This window comes from Echeneis naucrates, chromosome 18 (assembly GCF_900963305.1).
Source record: "Echeneis naucrates chromosome 18, fEcheNa1.1, whole genome shotgun sequence".
In the NCBI taxonomy this organism is placed as follows: Eukaryota; Metazoa; Chordata; class Actinopteri; order Carangiformes; family Echeneidae; genus Echeneis; species Echeneis naucrates.
Window position 1 is genome coordinate 6113542 of NC_042528.1, and position 24338 is coordinate 6137879.

The 24338-nt window shown below is 40.0% G+C and overlaps 1 protein-coding gene across 1 annotated transcript in view; it reads left to right on the plus strand.

The window, feature by feature from the left end:
- Nucleotides 1-24338, plus strand: part of LOC115058750 (glucosidase 2 subunit beta-like) — a 105444-nt gene that overhangs the window by 41514 nt on the left and 39592 nt on the right. Inside the window, exon 10 of the mRNA XM_029526234.1 lies at nucleotides 3873-3942. Coding sequence (XP_029382094.1) covers nucleotides 3873-3942 — 70 coding nt within the window. The remainder of the gene's footprint in view (nucleotides 1-3872; nucleotides 3943-24338) is intronic.

The window sequence follows — 24338 nt, forward strand, 5'->3', positions numbered from 1 at the left end:
ATGGTGGGTAAAGTGTTACTTGGCAAATTTTTCCTTAAATTGTTCATGAACAATGTAGAGCTGCTCCCTGGTTTGAAATGTTGACACGCTCACAGCTGCAAGCGTGAAATGGCAGGGGTGGTTTTGTGCAAATTGTTAACTTCCAGTAGGCTTGAATCATTAGGGAATAGTTACCAGCATTAATATCTACAACACTGAGCCAAGGTAAATTTATTCTGTGATTTGAAGCTATGAGTTCAACTTTGAAGTTAAACTGGCAAAAGTGGATCTTTTTTTCTTTTAAGATCCTTTTAGCTTAACCAAATATTTGGATAGCAGTATTTTTCAGTTGAGTTGATTCATCAGAAAATCATCTAGGAATGGTCATCAGGTTTCAGAGGGCACCAGGAAAAAAAACCGACAACAAAACATCCCAACAAACAAGTATGAGGATTGGGACCACACTGCACTCCTGTCCAAAAGTTTAACTGTGCAAAGGCCACCACAGATGTCACAGTCAAGTTGAGTTTGGATTAGCAGCAGTTTCACGAAGCCGATGAGATTCTGGAGGCTTTTCAGACACTCCTGTCTTGTCTGTGCCTCTGCAGAGATCAAGCTATGAACACTGCAGTCTTGATATAAACCCTACATGTGACCTTAAAACAGCTGAAGCCTGTGTGTTAAGTTAATAGAGAGCTGTTGGAATTTTAAATGCTGAGAGTTGTGGCTTCGTAGTCTAAGCCATCTGTTGTATCGGTTGTTGTGGCAGTAACATATCCATCAAAACTTTGATGACCAATCTATCACCACACTTCACCTTATCCAGACATCACCGACAGGGTCAAATAGGACCTGTAAGCCACTGGCTGGGAAAAATATCAGTTGCTGCTTTATTTTTTGACATGGATAAAACAGAAACAGGACTACAGAGTAGTAAACACACATAGCAAGAGATATATAGCACACCAACACAGAGAACACACATGCATTCAAAAAGACAAAACGCATGAAATATAAAAAAAATACGCTGTAAAATGGCACGCTTACCAACTGAGCATGCTGCTGAGGGAATTCAACATAACACACATAGAAGGAGGCCATGTCTCTCCTACTTGGCTGTCATGAATATAGGCCTGCCAAACTGAGCAGCCAGGAGAAGAAAGAAACAAAGTATTACATAAGTTCAGATTCTCTGTGATTTGAACCTTAAGTCAATGCACAAGCAGAATCAGCTCCCGGATGTAAATGTGTATAGCCTTCAACTCCCTTGGAGCTTTTAGTCATTTATTTTGATTAGGGCTGTATTTATAAGATAAGTCTCTTAAGTAAGTCGCCTGGGAAGATGTGCTTGCGAGGTTGGTGGTGATGGTGGAACAAAATGAAGTCTGTTTGATGATTATAAATTCAGAAATATCTCCTTGTCAATTAATTAGTTGCTTCCTGGCCATGTGTGCCCCTCTTCATTTAGTGGGTCCTGGCTCTCAGTGGACAAATACCCGTGGTGTGTCTGTTATATGTCTAAGATGTTACACACATCTCTCACAGCTGGGGATTGCAAAATAAAGATATTTCAAAGGCAGACAGTTTTCAAGAGCAAGCCTATATTTTTTCATTGCTGGCTGATTTCAGGAAGTACTCCTCAGTGTATGGGGCTGCTGGAAGGCTTTGCTCCACTGGCATCTTGTTCTCAGACCCAAACAGCAACTGGAGAACAAAGTGGATGCGAGAAAGTATTGTGTGATGAGTGAGCTTGAAGTGATGCTTTCATTATTTCTTGCTATTACAGTGCATCAATAGGTGCAGGGGACTTATTTTGAGGGCACTGGCTAGGTAAGCATCGGTTGCTTTCATTTGGATACTCAGGGTTGTCTTGATTGTAATGGTGAACCAAGTCCAGTGTTAACGCAAGTAGTGACAGTGATTTCATCTCAAAATGTTACTAAATATCTAAAACGTGACATCTTTGGTTTTTCACTGAGGTCATGTTGTTGTCATGATCAGATGAATTCTCTGACTTCCTCTTTCAGCTGGTTCTCCTGCAGACATTGTCAATGGTACAAATGTTCCCTTTGAATAGACTTTTTCCCCTTGAACTGATAGTTAGCAAGTTTGTTGGCTCATTATTTAAGCATTTGTTAAAGGAAATGTGTTTGGTGAAAAATGTTAACTAAGCAGTAGAAAGTGTATAGATGGACTTTCTGGAGGCTATTGTGGATGACTGGAGTTGGTGTGTAGTTTTCCAGTTGTAGCAGGTCTCCAGTTAGCTGTATGACTAACCACCTTACCCCTGCCAATTTTGCGAGGATTTCCAAATGTTTCTTCTTTGTAGCATGTGCTCATTGGCAATTTTGGCAAAAATCATTTTCACTTTGGCAGCTGAAGATAATTGAACATATTTTACTTGGAGAACTGAAGGTGAACTGGTTCTCACTGGGACTAAAAAAAAAACAACAACAAAAAAGATTTGTTTTGATGGTTTCACCTTTACGCTTTGGTTTTTCACTGAAGAAATGAGTTATAATGCTTATTGATGAACCTCAAACAAACATTTTACCCTGACATGATTATTTAAGAAAAGATTTATAAATCATGGTTATCCTCGCAAAACTACACAATGCTATTCCAGAAATCCAAACTAATGCTAAGATGACACTCACATATTACGCTGTCCATGCATAGGTACAGCTTTCTAGCTTGGGGGTAAGCCATAGTAAGGTCCTCCAACTGCTAATACTAGTTTGAAGCTTTGGTGTTAGTGCGGTAGATCAGAAGGTCAACTTACAATCATGATCATCTCAGCTTGGTTAGAAAGACTAGATTTGTTTAAAAACCTCAGAAAGGAGTATCTCTTCCACACGTTTCCATAGCAAGATGTTTTCTTGTGTATATTTCAACTAAAAATAAGAGTCAAAGTTATCATGTTGCTTTAAGGGTTTTCCTTCTTGCAATGCAATTTTTCACATTTGTATTTATCCCATCTGTTGAAATAATTTGATCTGCAAATACTGCATGCGATGTCACAGTGATCTCAAGCAGGATCTTATTCTCTTCAGAGGTGGTGAGTCACATTGCATTTGGCGACGCCTCTCACTTGCACAGTTGAGTTTACAGTCTGGTTTCCACGAAAGGAAAAAATGACAGCATGTAGCGTGCCGTAAGTCATCAGATCAGACCTGTATTTCCTCTGCTCCTTATACGGGAATCTTCTTATATTCGGTCCCTTTCAGAAACCTGAAAGCCACAGAAAAAATAGGTGTTTTTTACCCAATATTTTTGCTGTCCTGAAATGGAGAATGCCTACAAGCACCAACAACAAAGATAGCACAACTGCAATAAAAAAACATTTTCCTGACCTCAAGTAGCTTCCCAGCTGTGGATACATTTAAATATTTTGATATTTAGTATGCCAATATTTTACCACAGGAGCTTAACAATCAGCAATACTCTCCTGTCAGAATTGAGTGATTATTCCCCTCCCATGAGGTGGCTTGGATCTTTCTAAACGAATGTTGGGGTCTTAAAAGAAAATTAAAGACCTGAAATTGTTGCGGCTCACCCTGTTTTTTCCTTGTGACCTAAAACAGAACAGTATCTACCAGGCATGCTGTCTTTCGTCATTAAACAGTCTTTCAGAAGCTCCCGGGAACCTCCTAGAGCATAGAAAGGAACCTTGTATTTTGCAACATCGAGCGTACGTTGTCTGCTGGGAGGCGCATATTAAAGTCATGGGCTTGAGCTGAAAGGAGCTTTCTTTGAAATCACTTTCTCCCACTCAGGCACACATACATAGATGATTTTATTGTTGCTTTATACATTAATGCAAGTGAGACCCATGGTCATGTAAGTGTATAGATCTTTGACCTTGTTTTCTCTCTCTCTCTATATGCTCATAGATCAAAGACACACATGATACACCAGACAGTCTAGTCATTGAAGATCCTCATTTAATGGCAGCTGACAGAGGTAAGTTATTAAACAGCACCACCATCATCTCTACCTACACTCCACCTTTAAAATCCCTCTGTCCTGCTTGTCATTTTACAGACATAAGATCAAGTAGCACTGTATGCCTCTGTGTATTATGAAACATTTCTTATCAAACATCTTGATTGGGATCAAACTGTTTGTACCCCCGAAGACCCCAGAGGTTTGATTTAATCAACTCCAATATGTGTGTGTATGTTTTTCACACTGTTTCCTAAAAATTAAACACCATGGATGGAACACATGTTTTTCTTGGCAAAAAGTGGCATCTCATCCACAGGAAGTGCAAAAATCATGGGAGGTGAGGAGTGGAAAGATGTAAACATACATGCTTGCCTCAAAGACTATTTTTTTCTTACTTTGCAGCATTACAATTGATTAACTCCCCACAAAATCCCATTTAATAACCTAGAAGGTAGAATTCACTTGATCACAAAATAAATAAAAAGAAACAATAACATGGAGTACTTCCTTTCAGAGATCCATTTGATGAAGTAAATTACTTAATTTAGGCAGTTTTTTGTTTTTTGTTTTTTTTAAAACAAATACACAGATTTTGTAGCAAACAGGTTACTGATTTTAGTTCAATGATTATTTCCAATTTTACAGAAAACCAGGCAACAACCAGCTGAAATGCTTTTGTAGTGGTGCTGCGTTTGAATTTAATAGTTAAAAATTCCGCAATGCACAAAATAGATCCAATGAGCATTTACAATATGCAATAGGCTACGCACCTCTCTCTCTGTCATTAATATTTGGAAATTAATAAATAAGAATTGTAACAATTTAGCGAGCGAGAGTAGCATGCATTGTAATTTTTACGCCAGCCTTGGCTCTGGCTCTGCCATCAAAATTTTACAAATAGTGGCTTTAGCGTGACTTATTTATTGATGAATTGACAGCAAAGATATCAATATTTGAAAAGATACATAAAACAGTAAACTGTGGTGCGCCAGTTAGAATGCCAAGAAATGTAGCAATGTACCAAAAAATGCATGGAAGAAGACGGCTGCCAGCTATTACACATGGATATACTGTAATAATGCATAATGGTGCTATTGTGATATGCTGTTTGAAATGTATTGAAATGTATTCCAAAAAATAGCTTTATAATAAATTATTATTGATAAAGGAGGAAATATATTCAACACATTTATTAGGCTTTGGTGATAGAAACATTGTGTTTTATTTAGAAAACATGACCTGAAAATTCACAAATATCAATACATTATAGCACCTTGGTGCTAGTGATTCACTTGAATGCATGTGCATGTATTAGATACCATTTTTGGATATTTGATATCCCCTGGAATGTTTTCTAAAACCTAATTTATGGCTTGGAAATGTACCCAGAATATTCTATTGAATAGAAGTACTCTGGCATACCTCGAAGCTTGGCTATTGTGTGAAAATAACAAACAGATTATACATGCATAAGAGACCTTTCTTTACCATATATCCTGCACCTATTCCTTTGCCTGTAGTTCCAAAGAAATGTAAGTGAGAATACACTTAGTGTAGATGTGCGGCTGATGCAGAAGAGTGTTTGTGTGGTTCATGTTTTGTTTTCAAGGTGATGCAGCTAGTTTATTCCCCCTTCACACCCCCAGCATATTATCCTGCTCCAGCTGCTGTGGGGAGACAGGCCCAGGTATTTATGGCTAGCATAAAAAAGTGTGTGCATTCCCTGTCACCTTCCAGCTCAAGATTTACAGCACATTTGACAAACACACTGAAATAAAAAAAAGGAGTGTTCAATTTGTATAGGAGTTTAGAGCCTGTCTGTTGTGCATGCTCCCGGCGGATTCTGCTGCTAGTACATGTGTGTGCGCATGTGTCTCGCTGTCTATGTGCGCGGGCCCCCCACTGTGTGAGAATGTGTCGATCTGTCTGCCTGTATACGCATGTGTTGTGCCTGTGTGTGTGTGTGTGTGTGTGTTTTTGCGTTTGCGAGTGAATGTGCACATCGAGCCCGCCTGCTCTGAAACACCAGCAACAGATAACAGATGGTCCCCCTGCATTAGAAGTGTTTTATTTCCCTGCGGAAGCCAGATATGTCAAAAATAAGCATGTGCAACATTAGTCATTTGGAATATTCATGCCTCTGCCGTCCGATGGTTTCCTTTTCACAGCCAAAATACCACCAGCCCAATTCTCCTAAGGAAGTGAGGGGAGTAAGGGGGAGACAGGAAAAAGCAGGCATCAGCTGAACTGATGGGGGGAAAAGGGTGAGGCCTACATGCGTCTTTAATGGAGGAGAGGTTTTTTTTTTTTCTTTTGGCTGCTTTTTAAGCACTCCAAGCGCTGTAATTAAAAGCAGCTACAGTCTGTAGATGTGTTCATATTAAGCCCCATTAGAGACAGTGATGTGAATATGCACATGTCCATATGCCTGTATGGCTGCACATATGTACACACAAACACAAAAATAGTAACTTGGACTCACATTAAATAACCCCATTCACTGGATTGAACTTCTTTTGCATCTTGTCGTACAGTCATCTTTGGGAATCCTCTCCTCTCCTTTTCTCTCCACTCCACCTCCATCTTTTTAACTAACTAGATTCTCTGCAGCTTCATTCTCTTTAATCTCCACCTTTTCTCCTCCCAGTCTTTCTACCCCCCCCCAAACTCGTGCTGCTGAGTGTAGCTGCCATCCTTGTCCTTGGTGGCAGACATGGAAATGCATCATTATCAGGCCTGATTAACCATCTACGTAGCTGGCAATCTGGGCTCCACCAGGGGCCAGTGCCATGGTTTTCTTACCGTTGAAAACATGAATTTTGAGCAGCACTTTCTCACTTGCCGGGGTCCCTCCTGATCAGGGTTAATTTGTGGCAGCATGTGTGAATGGTGTAGAAAGGAAGAGTGGAGGCATGAAAGGAGGAGGAAAAGCTACCAAACTGTAGTGCACGGCTTATCGCAGAAATGCAATATAATTTATTCAGGAATATGCAAATCCAACAATCACTCAGCCTTGTTTACCGAAGGGACCTGCTGATTCAGAGTCTGAAAAAGACAGAGAGAGAGAAACAATCCCAACCACAGTGAGAGCGAGAGACGTACAGTGTATGCACAAAGGCAGCCCCAGCAACCAAATCAGTGATTTCCTTAGAAAAATGAAGGGTGTTTAGCAATTTCTTGGTTGTTTCACAGCTTCAAAAACCTTTAAATTTATTCTAGTGAGTCTGGATTGTTTACATAAATAGCTACTGGCTCTGTGCAATGTATGTCATATGTGTACTTAATACACAATATCTGCAAAGCATGAAGTTAATTTGTAGTCTAACTACACTGAAAAATACAATGAAGTATCATAGTTGAGAAACATAATGTTTGCTTATCAAAGTGTCTGTGTCATGAGACACATGAATATGATTAAATATAAAATAAAAATATCAGCACAACTCTTGATGAATGGATACTTGTTTTGCATCATAATAATGGAAAGTGTGTTTAAAAAAAAAAAAAAAGCCAAGGTGCCCTGAGCTGTTAAGTGTTTTTTATTTATTTATTTACATTTTTTTTTACTGTGCTATAAAGGCCTACAGGGATATATGATGTTTGACTGAACCACTGAATCTGTGGCTTTGAAGGAAAGCAAAAAAAAAAAAAAAAGTGGGTAAATATTTTCTGGAACAAGAGACGTAAAATATGATTTATGGTCCAAAAAAATAAAAAGATGGTAATTAAGAGTGATTCAGTTTTAATACAGCACATGTAATTATTGGGGTTTTGAATTTGATCTGATGCAGTGATGAGAAGCACACATATCTGTTGTAATTATCTCATACCCCCCCCCCAACTAAGAGGTGTACAGTGTCATAAAATGTTTGTTTTTTGTTGTCTTCAGAGATGGGCATGAGTTGCAGCCGTTTCTTGACTGCTTAGAGCCCAATTAGCCCCGTTGTATTGATTTTTCTGCACTGCATTGCATGTGCTTTTCCAGGTGAGTCCCTGCAGCTAGTGGCGGTGTATGGAAGACAACAATTATCCCCTCTAAGAGAATCTCTCAGGCCACACAAAAGTGAGCAGCGCTCCGAAAATTGATCTCTTAAGGCTTTTGAGCTGTTGTGTGGATTAGCAGATAAAGGCAACCACAGCTGGTCTGTTGAAAATATTTCATGCTACAATATGCAACCTTTGGATGTCAAAACACTGCAATTACATTTTTAAAATGTATTCTTTCAGGTTATTTTAACAGAAATAGTGAGAGATGAGACTAGTCCTGTGAACAGAACATAATAAATGGCTTCTAGCACACCACATTAAACTGGTTCCTTGGATCCATGTGCATATTAGTATAAAATTGCCTGATATGGACTCTTCAGTGGTATTTGGTGTTTTCTAGACATACACCATTTGCTCTGGCAGTGGCAATGATGTAATTTGTTGCTTTCAGAAACAGTGCATATCTATTCAATACAAATATACAAAATCTAAAATCTACATGTTTTGACTTTGTGTGGGAACCTGCCGGCCTTCAGCTATATTACATCAATGACACTGGCAATCGTTTTACAGTCACTGTCACATTCCAGCTTTTTGTATGTGGATATTTCATCTATGATGACAGGAGGTTTATTGCTTATTTTACTTAAATGCACTCACACAGATATAAGTTTCCCAGACTTTCATAATTTATTTGTTTTTTATAGGGAAAAGCATTGAAATGGAAAGTCAGCTAATGACTTCACATCAGTCTTTGCTTTTAGCTGCATTTCCTCAGACTTTTGAAAGAAATGGTTGTGAGAAATATATCCAGACAGGCTGCCCAAATTACACCTATATATGTGAATGTCTACAGTATAATTCCCTATGCTGAATTGTAAGCAGACAGGAATCATTACTTGGAAAATGAATCACATTTGCTGATTTATACCTATGGGGTTTCTATACAAGCAATTTTTAGAAGTTCTTGGACTCATTTGTCATATGAATAACCCACGTTTTTTTTCCTTTTCCCTCCTCTCCAGTCTTTTATACTGCTTCTTAAATGGCTGAAACGTTCCCTCGTTTTTCCTTGGAATATATGTCATATCAGCAATGTGATGCTAATCTGCTGGAGTCATACACCCTCTGCCATTCTATTTTTGCAACACACATGCTGCCTGAGAGGACAGCAGCATATCAGGGTTTGTACTACGTCGAACTGCTTGGAGGGAGAAGTTAATTTCCAACTCAACAGAGATAAATGACTTTGCTTTGACCTCCCTTGCTTGCTGGCACAACAAAGACATTGTGCTTTTCTAGAAGCCTGAAACAATAAACATCTTTGATATTAAGTAGTGGTACTTTTTGTACTTGCTTTGAAATGATCTCATTTGGAACTTATCCCCCTCCCCTTTTTGTGATAACTGTAGAAGTAAGACGTACATTTATATGGAAAGTTTTGTTTTATAATGCTTCAGAATAACCTGTTATTAATACAGTTAAAGGTAAAACAGTATGATATTTTAGTTTCAGCTTCTAATTGAAAATAAAAATATAAATGAACCTGTCATTAAACTCCTCCCCCTTTACATTCAGTCTTCACATGCTATGCTTTCCATCCTTCATTTCCAGCATATCTTGGTCAAAAAAGCAGTTGGCCTTCCATTTCCCCATTTTTTTTTATAAATCTTCTTTCTTTCTTTTTGAACATTATTTGCCCTTATTATGTTTTTTTTTCCCTCATGCCAGCTGTAAGAGTGTAAATGTTAATACCACATTTAATCGTCACCGCTATTGCTCAGGGTTTTGAGATTTCAGTTTAGAATTGCAGAAATAAGGTACAGTCTGTAGCTGTATGAGGAATTCACTGGCACCTCAGATTTACACTTCAGATATCTGCAAGGTTTTGCTGAATAGTAATTTTGGTTTAACAAACCAAGATGCAGCTCTTGGTTTATATTGTTAAATATAGGTAAAATGCTAATTTATTTATTTAAATCACATTTGGAATATTTTTTTGTACAACTAAGAAGACTGTGTTGTTGTAGAACATAATAGGATGTTGAACACCATAAAAAACTATAGACTGAATACAGATTTAGTAAAGTTTTACACACATTTCTGCTGTACTGAAATATTTCTTGGTAGCTGATAACCTAATGAAGGAATACTCATGATAAAACAAACACATTTTAGAGCCAATGCTTACATTTTCTTGGTTTATTTTAGCAATTTGCTATTCACAACCAATCCTGGTTTTTGATAGTGGTATTTGCAAGAATAGCCAAAGTCAACTTGAAGACCCCTTAGTGCTTGGGTGCAGAGCCACCTACTTTCCTGTTTGGTAAGACGACCTTGAATGTTGCACAGTTAACCAGGAGGTTCTGTTGGTGGTTGATCTGAACCATTAGATGTAAGATTTTAATCCTTCAAAGTATTTCTTTTTTCACATCCTTAGTGGAACCAGCCATCAACCTCATGGGGTAAAGTTCAGAAGTCTGTCAGCTTCCTTTGGAGTCTTGAATGTGTCTGGATATATTTAACACACAAGGTGCGCATGCTGTAAGTGACCATTATGTACATCCACCATGCTGCCGTAACACTTATTAGGGGGACATATTCGAGGATCACCCACACAATTCCCCTCCAGCCCACATTTTGCAAGTAATGAGCTTGAAGGAAGAGACAGCAATAGACACATTTCCTGTCAGGGTTTATTGACCCCTGTAAATGCCAATGTGGTGGTTGGTATTGATATGCTACTCTAAAATAGTATCAAAAAAGATGAACATCATTCAAGCACTTGCTGACCTAATTCCTTGGGGGCTTTTGAAGGGTCTTTCGATGTACTATGTGACATGTGTCCATATTTGTTCTTCTTAGAGATGTTGAGCCAGTTTGCATTAGTGTTGCACACTGAAAGCTGACAAAGTGCCTATAAAGTGGCTCAAAGTCGCTGCATGTTGCACAGTGTGACATGAGTCTATGCCTGATTTCATGTCAAGTTCTGATTGATTGCTGTGTAAATGAGGACAGACTAAGGGCAACACGTGGGCTTTTTTTTTTTCCCTATATTCTCAGTAGGTGGACACAGTCCATCTCAAGCGTTCAAAGCTGAAACTGAATTCAGTAGACATGTCTGAGTCAATTTCAAAATCTCCGTTATGGGTAGAAAACCAAGAATTTCATCAAGTTTCTTTCATAGTTGCCAACTTTCAGGAAAGGAAGTGTTTACAGAAATGCACAAACTGACAGAAAAGTTTAAACCCATTTATGCAATGTAATGTAATAGATTCTACCTCAGCTTCAATCTTTTCTAAAACTTGTAACCGCCTTTAAAATATGTAATACAAATGTTGGTGACAATAAACAGTGATTTTATTTTCTCGACTACTGAATCCAGTGTTTCAGCCATAAAATGTAATTAAGTGAAAAATGCCCCATTGCAGTTCTTCTTCCCTTAAAGAATTATTATGAATACATTTCAGAAATCAATTTATCAAGTATTTTCAATCATTTTAATTCCATTGTTCTATTTGTTTCCTAGGGCTGGGGGATCAGATAATCTTACTTTTCAAATCAATCGTATACATGACGCCATTAAAATATTTAAGTTTAATTGACCTGCCTGCATGCAACAACAACTTGAGCTGAGATGAATCCCATTCATATTATTACTGTATATGTTTTTATATGGAAACATACCAGAATTGATCGTTCAAACATGCTTCTGTTCAGGCTTCTATGAATTTGAGGTCCATTTGATAGGTCTTCTGTCACTATGCACAAGAGCATGACTTTCTTGTCACATCTTCCACTGTGATATTCAGCTTGACCATCCAAGGCTTTCAAATTCTGTTAGTCTACCCTGACAGCAGCCTAACAGTTCAAGAAAACGTTGGATAAAATTCTGCTGAAGTCCCATGTTGCATTGAGAAATTAAGCTATTGGCAGATCTGTGTATCATTAAATGTGCCTTTCAGATTTTACTGGAACAAAAATCCTTCTTATGAAGAATTTGGGAATTCAGTGCACAGCCAGCCTTTTAACATATGTAATGATACATAGGTTTTCTCCACATTGGATTGGCGCTAGCTGCAGGGTAAAATTCAGAGCTTCTTTGTTATGGCCTAGCTATGGAAACATTGTGGAGATGCTGAACAGACCAGCACAGTACCCTCTACTTTTTCTGTCTTTGCTCATCCTGTTTTTGCTGAGATTACGTACTCAGTTGTTCTGGTTTAAATTGGATCCTATATTTTGCAAAAGCTGCAGTCTTCTGGTCTCAGGAGATGTGATGGTCGCTCATACACAGAAAGACTTTCACAAGGACATGTGAGAGCAGCAGAAATGCTCAGCAATGGGATTTACCTGTCAACTGCACTTAAGCATGTGGGATAACATACGCTAGACGCTGTGATGGTAAAATAAAGGCTGACACGCGTTTCCTGTGATCTTGGGTCACTGACGGCTTCATGTGTGTCAGTGCCTCTGAGCTAAGTAGAAAATAAACTTGCATTAAAATATGGTTCGATGATTGTCTGTATTTTGAAGCCCCCAGAGTCTCTTCAGAGTCATTTTTTTTCATGTCAGCTTACCTCAAGACAAATATTTGATATGTAAGCCAACTTTTTATGACGCACTCACTTCTTTATTTGATTTATTCCGTTGCTTCCTATTTTAATGGATTACTCCAAGGTGTGGTGGGAGTGCAAATTAAATTATGTCTTCCAAAGTGTGGACACATGAATAACATTTTCTTTACAATTCAGTCTCAGAAATAGGATGAAATCTTAGGGTGTTTGCTAAAGTCAAAGAAAATGTAACCACAGTTACACTTGTTGAGTCTCCTGTTAAGTCTCCCCCAATGTTAAAGAAAAGTGAAGAATTAACAAGCTCATCAAACATAACAAGAAAGAAACTGTAGCTCGTTGTTAACATTTGAAATCTGCCAGTCCTCTTCCTTGCTGTGTCTAAAAGTACAGAGCAGAGTTTGGGGATTTCACTACGCGCAAGAATTCCAGTCAATTCCCAAAACATCCACCAACCACCCAACTCCACAGAACTTTTGGAAAATAGACATACAGGTTACTGATTTCTCCACTGACAATGCAACAGAAGAAAAACTTGCTCTATCATTCCAGCCATCTGGAAGTCTGGCTAAGACTTGAGGCTGATGTGTAACTTTTAATTGGAGAGACAGTGGTGGGAGGCAGAAGAGTAGGAAGGAATAATCCCAGTGGATAGACAGGCAATGCCTGCTGCCAGATGGACAACCTGAGTTAGTTGGAGTGCACAGCATTTCATTCTCAGGCCAGTACGATGTGTTTTCTATTTACAAAGAAGCTTGAGAATCATAGTTGGGCTCAAGGTGTCTCAGGTGATGTGAAATGGGGTTATTTTCCTGAGACAGCATTAGACCAGAGCAGTGGTTAGCATTTGGCAACAGACACTTTCCTTTTCTGGAAAACGGTGTCTCCTCAGTCACGATATGAAAGGCAGTAGGCGGACTGTGGATTCCAGTATTCACAGTGAAGTATAGGTTTATTGTACCTAGTGACCATCCTTGGGAGCACACCAGCTATCAGGTTGCACTCAGTAATCAACATCACTACATCCTTACATGAAACTTGGCCTTCATATACACACTAAGATTTTGTTGTAAAATTAAAAGATGCCCATGGCTACATCAGCTGCAGAGATGCATGTATAAATGTTTTGTGTCTCAGGGCTCCAAGTGATGCAGTGGTTACACTACAATTTATGTGTCAGAGACAAAACAGAGAGAATTGTGGGCAGCTTCACTGTAGGTCTCTTGATGCAGTCAGAAGTAAATATTTCCCATAAAGCTCCCTTTTTGTGAAGCTGAGTGTAAATGAGCAGTTGTGCAGCAGTTGCTATCTTTGCTATTATTCAGTTGCAATGGAAAAATCTGTGCTGAGTGAGAGCGCCAGCAAATGTTGAAATGACAAATCATGGGCAGAGCGACTGTGTTGTGCTGAGCTTTATTGTATCAACTTACCAAGCAGATCAAAAACAATGTCTTAAGAGCACAACAGAATTCAATATTCTCTGACTGTATATAGTTCCACAATTATACATCTTATATTTTTGTGAACTCCATGAATTATGAAATTCTCAATATTTAAGTGACCAATTTTTTTGTTTTCTGAAAATGTACACAGGAAAGGATATAGTAGTATTTGTGCTTTGGGAATATTAAAGCCTGACGATACACACTGTTGCTGATGGGAACATTTCAGGTGAAAGAACAGCCCATTAATGTTCATCATCATCTGGCTGCATGTACTATATATGTACAGACTACTGTGTACTTACCATTACAGGAATACTCAGGCACTGCTATAGACTCCATTTTTATCCAAGAACTATTAAAAACACATTAGGCAGCATTACACCGGGTGAAATGAGTTGTGTAATACCAAACTGAAAATAGTTCCAAACAAATACTTTATTTGTGACAGCTACCAAACTTTGAACATAACATTACAATGTTTTAGTTTTGTTGCATAATGAAAATTTGCAAAATGAATTGCGACATTTGTTTTATTTTGCATAAATGTTAAGTTCATTTGGGAAAATGAATTTTTTGTGGCTGTATATGCGCATCATTTTAATTGGTAGGATATGTAGTTGTGATATACTTGTACTTCCATCTGAATGAAGAGAAAAGCAGAGTGAGTGGCTGTAACTCACAAACTCGTGTTTTTCAGGGTTTAGGTTTTCATGTAACCGTGTTGTCTGCATTTCAAATTCATTTATCACATTTGTGCAAACTGGTGGCTAATAGCTCTCGAGTTGTCAATGTTGCCTCACTCGAGCTCCAGTGTTGAAAGAAAAGAAAATCCGAGGGTTGTGCAAAAAAAAAACAAAAAAACAAAAACAAAGCCTGCATTACACTGTGCCTGACTCAAGACCATGCAGAATGAGGGTCCAAATCAAAATCTGATACAAGTGATCTGATGGATTCCCCTGCCACCCTTTGTCTGTTCACCAGCCTCTATAAGCATGTGTATGTTTTTGTTGTTTTTTTCCCATTTCACACCTCTCTCACACTGCATATTCATTTCTCACTACTACACTGCCTTCCTGCCACCCCCCACCTATCCGCCCAACCTCAAACCCCTTGACGTGGGAATTCAATTTGTACTGTATGTTTCATTTCTACTCAGATTTAGATTTATTTCATGTTGCCTGCTTTTAATTAACTCTCTGGATATGCGGCTAGAGGAGGATTTGGGGATGGGGGGGGCAGAAAGAAGAGTGAGAGAGACAGGGAGAAAGATAAAAACTCCTCATATTCGCCAATGAGTTAGACCGACAATCATTTACCATTTAGACTGTAGTGCAGAAGCCCCCCGCTCGTTGCCCTGGCAACCGGTGCCTTGGTGATTGATTCCTTGCCAGTGTGGCATCGCTGTGGGGAATAGAGCGCGTGAGCTTAGCGTGCTCACTACATCTTTCTAATTAAAATGGGATTACAGAGTCATTGCCGTTGTATGTTCAAACAAATGCAAGGCTGTGAAGGAAATCAATTTTGGTAAATGTCAGGGCTCTTAAATACAACTATGGATAAACAAATGTAAGCGAGCTCAATGCACTGATATGAATGCACACTATACTCAAGGATTTGCCTCCATGCAGTTTTCATGTGGAAGGTGTAGCAGCTGGAAAGCAACAGTGCATTCCTACATCCAGGAGTCAAGCTTGATTGACAGCATGTGAATCATGTTGTGCAGCACAAATCACCTGACACAACAATTAGTCTGCTTGTTGCTGTCTGCTAATCAGAAAATATTCTTCAAATTGGAGCTTAATGTACATTTTAAATGAACAACCGTTCCTTAATGTAATTGGATTAGGCAAGTCAATCATATCTATGCAGGTTATGCTGTTGTCTTTTAGACTTATATCTGTTGAGGGGCTGAATATTCCCCCATGCATAAAGCTAAGACTTGATGACTTCACATTTTATGCTGCTATGGAGATCCTGGAGCGTATTGATATTAAATTTATCTGTATATAAATACATGAACGTGTGTGTGTGTGTGTGCGTGTGCGTGTGCGTGTGCGTGTGTGTGTGTGTGTGTGTGTGTGTGTGTGTGTGCGTGCGCGTGTGTGTGTGCGTGCGTGCGTGCGTGCGTGCGCGCACATAGACATATGACAAATTAATTGAATCGGTTCTAGATTGTTCAGGGCAGCACAGCAGGGTAGTGGTTCGCGCTGTTGCCCCACAACAAGAGGGTTGTGGGTTTGGTTCTGGCCCAAACCCACAACCCGCCCTCGCCCAATGTGAGCTTGCATTGGCTCCAGCAACCCCTGTGACACAGAAACAGATGAGCTTTAGAAGATAAATGAATGAATAGATGTTTCAAATCAGACAGCTTTATTTGTCCTTAAAAAGGGAGTTCAGTGCAGAGAATTGCAAGTAATGTAAGTTATAGTAATATTTCAAAAATTGGGTTGGATAACTGATCAGTCCATTTTAATTTTATATAATGCTTCTGGGACTTTGGTTTGGCTTGTACACATTCTACCTCACTTAATAGTCCTCTTGGTGCATTTTATCTAAGCTGGTTTGTTAAAACCAAGTGTGCAAACTAGTGAATGAACAAAACCCGAAAGAGGGAAATCAGGCAGACAGGGTAAAAGAAAAACGAGTTTGTGCACTTGGTTTTCAGATTTCAATCACTACAATGCAGTTAGCAAAGTGTAACATAGTGCCTTGGGCCTGTTCCTAAGCGGAGCTCTTTGGCACGAGCTGTGTGGGATGTGTCATTACAGCAAAGGTAATAATAGACCAGGGAATTTATAATGTGACGCTTTTTACGTGCCCAGGAAAGAGTGCCTGAAAGCCTGCGAGCGTTGGGAGGAGAAAAATGGGAAAAAAAAATCATGTTGGTTGTAAACAACGGAAAGCCAATTATTGGCTGATATGTCATGTGGCTGACACATATATTAAACCTTTCACAAAGGACCTCTACCTCTGGAATGGAACACACTTCAATTTCACCCATCTAGTAATGCGAAACAGAGCTACCTGCAGACTGGGTGTGCACCATGAGTCTCATGTACCCAAACTATATCATTGCATGAAGCAGAGTTTTTTTTACAGGGCTCTTGGTGAGTAACACACTACTTTCCGAAATGAAAGTGCAGTTACAGCCTCATGAAAGCCAGTGTCCAGATTAGACATAAATCATATTCCTTCATGTTTTTTCAGATTGTCTGCCTAGCTTCTGTGGGCTCAGTAAGCATACTTACGCACTTTTATTTCTTTGTGTTGTGAGAGAAATAGGAGAACATGAGGAGTTCCATTACAGGTTGAAGTGTAGTAACGGTCCATTTGCTTGAATGCCATCCAGTATGTCATATTCATTAGTCTTCATGCCTGCACAAGGTTGTTCTTAACAGACTCATACAGACTTTTCTAATCAGCAGGAAAACATTGTGTAAGTGTAATTGTAACTGCAGGTTATCATAATGGCGATAACCATTACAAAAAAGTTGCAGTTTTTATTAAATTGTTGTGGCATAGCAGTGTAGAATGGTCAGTATGTTGTTTCATACAGAAAAATCAATATATTACTGATGTTGATGATCGTTGATGTTGATGACCTTTTTGTGCAACTAGTAGGTTGAATTGTGTGATATCTTAATGTTGAATAGATGGATGGATATGCATACATGGTACCCAGAGGATGAATCCTAATGACGTTTCCTCTAGAGCCACCATGAACGTTAACATTTATTTTAGATTGCCATAAAACCTGGCACATACATGTGTGCCTCACAAAATACCTGCCAAACAGCATGACATTATGACCATGTTAGCTTGTTGAAAGGTATATTCATTCATTCATCTTATAGCATTTATCCATTTCCATGTCGCGGGGGGGGCTATTCTAGCTCACATTTGGTGAGGGCTGGATGCACCCTGAACAGGTCGCCAGTCCATCGCAACATAGAGAGAGAGACAGACAGACAGACAGACAGAGACCGGCAACAACTCACTCTCAGACCTACGGAGAGTTGAGTCACCACTTAACCCAAACATTATGTCTTTGGATGGCGGGAGGAAACCCATACAAGCACGGAGAGAACATGCAGACTCCACAAAGAAAGGCCCCAGGCCGGGAACCACCATGACCTTGTTAGTGTTGGGCAACAGCGCTAACCACTATGGCACCATGCTGCCCAAGAATAGTGTAGAATAGACGTAATTAGATTATTTATTGCATTTTATCTTGTTTAGTGTTAGTGTGGATGTCAGCAGCTGTGGCTCTATGAATTTCCCCCTTAGACATTAATAAAGTCTGTTGCTGACATTGTAATGCACTTCAATGTGAGTAGTTACATTACAGTATCTGAATTGTCTTTTTATCAACTTCACCACTTAAAGAACTAAAATGTTTACGTATTATTTTTAGCCATGTCTGCTGTTTACACAACTATTAGGCCGGGTAACAGTAAAGGGAGCGTTGATTTTCCACATGGCTTAACTGGCTGAAGGAGGCTGACAGTGTACTGTTTATTTTTTTCCTTTTGGGGTGTGTGTGTTAAAAATCACACATACGTGTGTGTGAATGGCGTCGGGTTCGCTCTCCTCTTAAGCGGAGAAGAAAACCATCTGGCATTGTGTTTGTGTTAAGCAAAGTGCAACGGTTCTCCTCTCTCTCATTCACAGAGGCGCCTGGCATCATGTAGGGACTGATGCAGAATCTAAATCTGGACCTTCTTGATAGAAAATGGCAGGTTATGTGTTTGGCATATGACTCTTACAAACCCCAGTGCAGGCAACGGTGCTAATAGATAATTGCCAATTTAATAGTAGGTGAGATGGTTATGATGTTGCACTCAGCAGCAGTGAATGTCTCCAAATAGCGACTTTTATTGAAAATGCAACTCCCACATTTTGCCTATTTCAGGTGGAGGCCTTGAACAATATTTATTCATTTCGTTTCTTTTATGGTTATATCTTTACTCAACAATCTGCTCGTACGATACAATTTTTCTTAAGTGTTTTTTTTTTTTAATGGTAAAACAGATTTCATGACATTAATTACACTAGACCTGGCACTAATATTGTCTTCATTCATTTACATTACACTGCACAGATAAAAATGTATTAATCAAGTGGAAAAAAGCTTGTTTTTTCATGTATTGCAACAATTATCTTACAGAGCTCTTGTCTCTCTCACTCCTTCACACACACAAGACCCTAACCCTTATAGACACACACACACACACACAGATGCACATCCTCATCATAACTTCGCTGTTCGAATCACACATCCCCCTTTGCATCCCACTCATCCTACTGATTGGAGTTGTCAGGAGTCAGAGGGTCACAGTAGAGGAAGTCAATAGGCCTCATTCACAGACACAGAAGTGCACACTGGCACGCACACACACACACACCGAGTCAAGCAATAAAGGAAAAAAGCAGACAAAGTGACAGACAGACAGTAATACAGTCCTGTCTTAAGTGTGTATAAACACACCCCACAATCACCCCATCATGTTAACAGCTGTGCATCAGCTCGCTCTCCTACTCACTGCAGCCACACACAGCGATGCCAGCGAAGAGCATTCAATTTATATTCATTATTCACCAGTCAACTGCCTTGATTTCATAGATTGGATATACCCTCTAACACCTACTGGCTCCTCCCCCTTCTTTCCTCTGTCCCATGGGAAGACTCAATGTCTCCCCTCAGCTCCAAGAGCTGTGTGTGAGTATGGCTGTGTGTCTTTTATGTATGTTAAATGGTGCTTGGTTTGTGGCACTAAGAGGTCTTTTGGGACATGATAATGGATGATTTGATGAGGACTTGAAAAGAAAAGAGGCAGGAAAAGAAATGTTATAGAAAGCTTGAGTGTCAATTGTGACTAATGTATACACAAGGTTTGGAAAAAAACTGTGTGATTCTGATATGTCTGTCAAGATTCAGTTTTCTCAACAGCCAAGTAGAATGAATATAAACCAATTGATTTGTCCAAGTGGTATACATACATTCTAAGTGGAAATGTAATTAGATACATCATATAAAAATAAAATATCATATTCCTTTATTTGTGGATAAAAATAGTAATTCAACAAAATTAAATGCCAGCCAATCCCCCCCAACCCAAAGTCCCAACTTAAGTTACTTTGTAACAGTCTCATCATTACTGTTGTGATCCTGTTGCGATCCCTTTCATACCTTACAGGTCTATTTCAATTAGCTTTGGGTAACCGGTGAAACCAGCAACAATGCAGCATCCCAGTAACAACATGCTCATCAGATAGCATCAGAAGAGTTAGAACCCAGCTGAGAAGTGAAAGAGACGTTTGTTTGACGAGACATTGGCTTGGCTATCTTTATCTCTAACCATAAGCAGGGACAACCACACGCACAAGCTCACAGGCAGTTTGCACTCAAATTGTTTTGGGCACCTGTCATCCTCTATTATAATTAGCAAGTAGACGTCTAAATAATTGCCATCAGGCTGCGTCTGCTGTATCAGTGTTGGTAGCCAGAGCCCCATCCCTTGCCTGTAGTTCAAGTATTATTTAAAGGGCCGGCGCGCCTTCACAAAGCTGTGCCCTCAGCAAAGTCTTAAGCTGTGTCTTCACTTAGCGACAGCATCTGCAGCGCTGAAAATAATTAACTGACACAAGAGGGTTCAGCGTTGGCTTCACCATTTGTTTTGTCCACACTTGTTCCTGACACACACACAACAGTCTGCATATGTGTCGATTTGGTATGCATGCACTTACAGTCAGCTTTTGATCATAACTGTGACACTGCCAGGAGAGAAGGAGGTAACATGCTCGTCCCAGTGGGGTTTGAGGATGGTTGTAAAAGTAAATGAAGCAGATGGGCCTGTCTTGAAATGAAGTGTGAAGAAAGAGAAAAGCTCCTTTGAGGATAAAGACAGAATAGTTAAGCTGTAGCACTTGTTTAAATTGAAGGAGTGTACAGGAAAAACTATATTATGAATGGTATCGTAAAAGTTTTGTCATCATACAGTATTGCCTTGCTGTACAAAACTCTAGCCTCACTGATAGGTCAATAAATCTATAACGTGTGACCCAAAGCTCTGCATCATTGATGTAGAAAGTAATGGAAGCTTTAGGTAATGCAGGATGCAGCAGAATGTGTATCACGCATGATATCCACCTCTGTTTGACGACTTGTCTGCTGGGTGAAATGCAGGTGCAGAGCCATCATCCTTTCTGTGTGTGTGTCAGAACCAAGCTTGTTGCTATAAAGAGCTCCGCTCCAGGGCCAGTGAGAGAGTGTATCGCCAGTCGTAGCATGACAACTTGACTCACACTTGTCATTCTCCCCTCCCCCTCTTTCCCCCCGATTAGGCAGGGTGGAGATGTATGTCATGACCACATGCACTGGCTTATGCACACACACGCACACACATATATGTATGTATGTATATATACACACACGCGCACACATGTACAGCATCAAAAGAGCTGCTTTTTAGGAGACTGTAAGTTCACTTGGCTTGTTTCCACCAACCACCTCCTTCACCTCCTTGAAGCTGGTGGAGGTCACTACTGCTCAACAGTGCCCTCGCTGTGCTGATAGGGGCATTGCGTGGTTTAGCCAGTCAGTGACATTCAGTTTAGTCCAACAACAGCTGCTGCCTCTCCAAACCAGCCACTTTCCAGAAAAACATCTCCTGGGCTTCTTAATGCCCCATGGTAGACACAAAGGCACACTAGCATGCATACACACACCCTTCCCCCACCACATCACCCTTCCCCCTTACTCTGTGCTGTTGTATGAGCCACCTCTGTCACTCTCATAGGCTTTCTTTGTTGTTATCTTCCTGCACAGTTGTGTGAGTGTGTGCGTCCGCGTATTTGTCTGTGTGTCTACGCATGTTTGTCCTCCTATCTCGCCTTTTAGTTCCCTAATTTGTCTGACATGTCGTGAAAAGCCCCTATTTGGAGAGACATTAGCATAGCATCGCTCAGAGTGCAGTTGTGTCTACAGAAATCACTTCCTGTACAGACATGGATAGCGCCGTCTGTGGGGTTCTGTTCTCACAGTGTCCCCTGAAAGCTCTAAACAACCGAGGGGGCAAAATTTTTAGGTTCTATGGACAGATGGGTCATAAATCAAGGCTGGCAAAAAAAAAAAAAAACCCAAACAGCATGAAGACGACCGCCTTGATTGTGTGTCTAAACTGGCATTATTGTGTTAGGGTAGATGCAGCTCAGTGAGCACCGACCCTTCCTGAGTGATCTATTTTCTTTGGTGCCTGCTCAGCAAGCGCTCTCCATGGTGCTGACTTAGATAGGGCAAACCGGTGCTGTCCATGGTGCTGTAATCACTGGTCCTATTTCAGCTGGTTCTTGCTGAGCTACAGCTGACTGTATTCACTTTTGCCGGCCCTGTCTATTGTGCTACCTCATCTATTTCTAGCAGAGCTTGTGTCATCCAGAGCGCTAACGCTGCTGGTTTGGGCCATAATGCAGTTTGAGCTGCCCAGTAACCATTTAGTGCAAGCAGAGCCAATGTCTGCTTATAAGCTGCTAACTGCCACTCTGGATCCATTTTCTGAATCCTCAGAAGCAACCTATTTTATACCCAGCTCATATCATGCCAGTTAAATGTGTATCAGAAAGCACATTTGTCATCACCCTAGCTTGTGGGATCTAACTTCATGCAGGCACAGTGGCATTTTCCTGATGTGGAGCAAGGATTCTCCCTGTTCCATATTTTGGTGACTCAGTGTGCGCTGCAGTAACGGGAGTGTCACTGGCAATCTACAGGCACACTGTAATTTTGGTTGACCACATTTTGCGCCGTCTGTTTCCTGTCTGCTCTCAGCAGGAAGCCATGGTGCACCCACGTTCCGTGCTTTTTATTCACTGTAATTGGTGGAGGTGCAGACTAAAGCTATTTCCAACCTCATGCAAACTCCAGTAAGTCATATTTTTACTTTCATTACCAATTGAGAAGTAGGAGACATTTCTAATTTCTAATCTCACAAAAAAGCAAGATTCCAGTAATGGCGAAATGGCAGGAAGGCGAAGTAAAAAATCCTATCTCATTTTATCTAATTTTCACCCAAACTGCCTGTTGCTGGTTTTAGTATTACAAAAAAATTAGCTTTGTACATATGGGTACCATGAATCTACGTTTCACTTAAATCTAAAATATCTTCTTAAATCTAAATCTAAATCTTGGTAGTCATTTGAGCCTTAACTCCAAACAAGAACCAAAGACCAAATATAAAGGTGTTTAGCTGAAAATGTATTTATTTTTTGTCATGTCTCATAACTAATTACATCAATGCATGTGCTTTTCTGAAAGTGCAGTAATGCTCTCCGTCACCATACTGCTGCTAAATTTATATTAGTTGCCTGTTGAAGAAGCATCTTGTCTTAGAAATGTTGGCATGAGGGCCCTCTACATAAATTGCACTCCCACATCTCTGTCTCCCACATACAAATGCTCCAACAAGTCCCTCAGTTCACATTGGGGTGACCAGGGAGCTTTTCTAAGTCGATGCATTTCAGCACTCAACAAATGAATTGGCATGTGAGGCAGTGAAGCTTCAGTATGTAAGAGAGCGAGGGGGATTGGTGTTCTAGCAGGTTGCAAACCTTGGCAAGGGCTGATGTTAATTAAAGGCTCTGTACAGCACTTTCCAAATTAGATGCGAAATGTTAAGCAGGAGGGGTTTGCCATTAATGTGGTCCTCTGCGAGACCTCTGACCCTGGTTGAGGGCAACGTGTCCTTGAGACATAATTGTGCTCACCTTGAGTGCTGCTATGACAGAACAAGCGAAGGGAAAGTCAGGAGAGGAGCAGGGTGAAAAGTGTGCAAAGCTTCCTTTTACCATAGAATAAGCTACTAGTACATTTTCCTTCTTCTTCCATTAAGCTGTTGAGGGGATGAAACGATTTGCCTCTCACCCTCTCTCACCCCTGTTCTTGTGTTTTGATAGCCACAGGAGGAATGTATTGGATTGCAACCATTCGAGGGATACACCAAATCAGCCCATTTTAACTTATCAAATGTTAGAAGTCTGATTTGAGCTGCTGCCAGCTTTCCGTCTCTTATGTTGTCTGAAATAGATTTTTTCTTTCCCAGCTCCTGAAGCTAACAGTGTTTGGCACCATACCAAGATGATCCCAGATAAAGATATTTTATGAGATGGTGCAGACGAGTTCTCTCCAGTGTGCAGCCCCAGTTATGTCGAGAGCTCGCTTTTGTCTGTGCCTACATGTCCATCACACATTTACTCCATTTCCTGCCTTTCCTTGTGTTCGTGTCACATGACTACTTGAGAGCACATTTAAACATTAGTTGTTTTTTAACATGACACATGGCAAAATCTGTATTTTTTTTTTTTATCTTAACAACTACATTTAGACAAGCCAAGATAACAAAATTGTCAT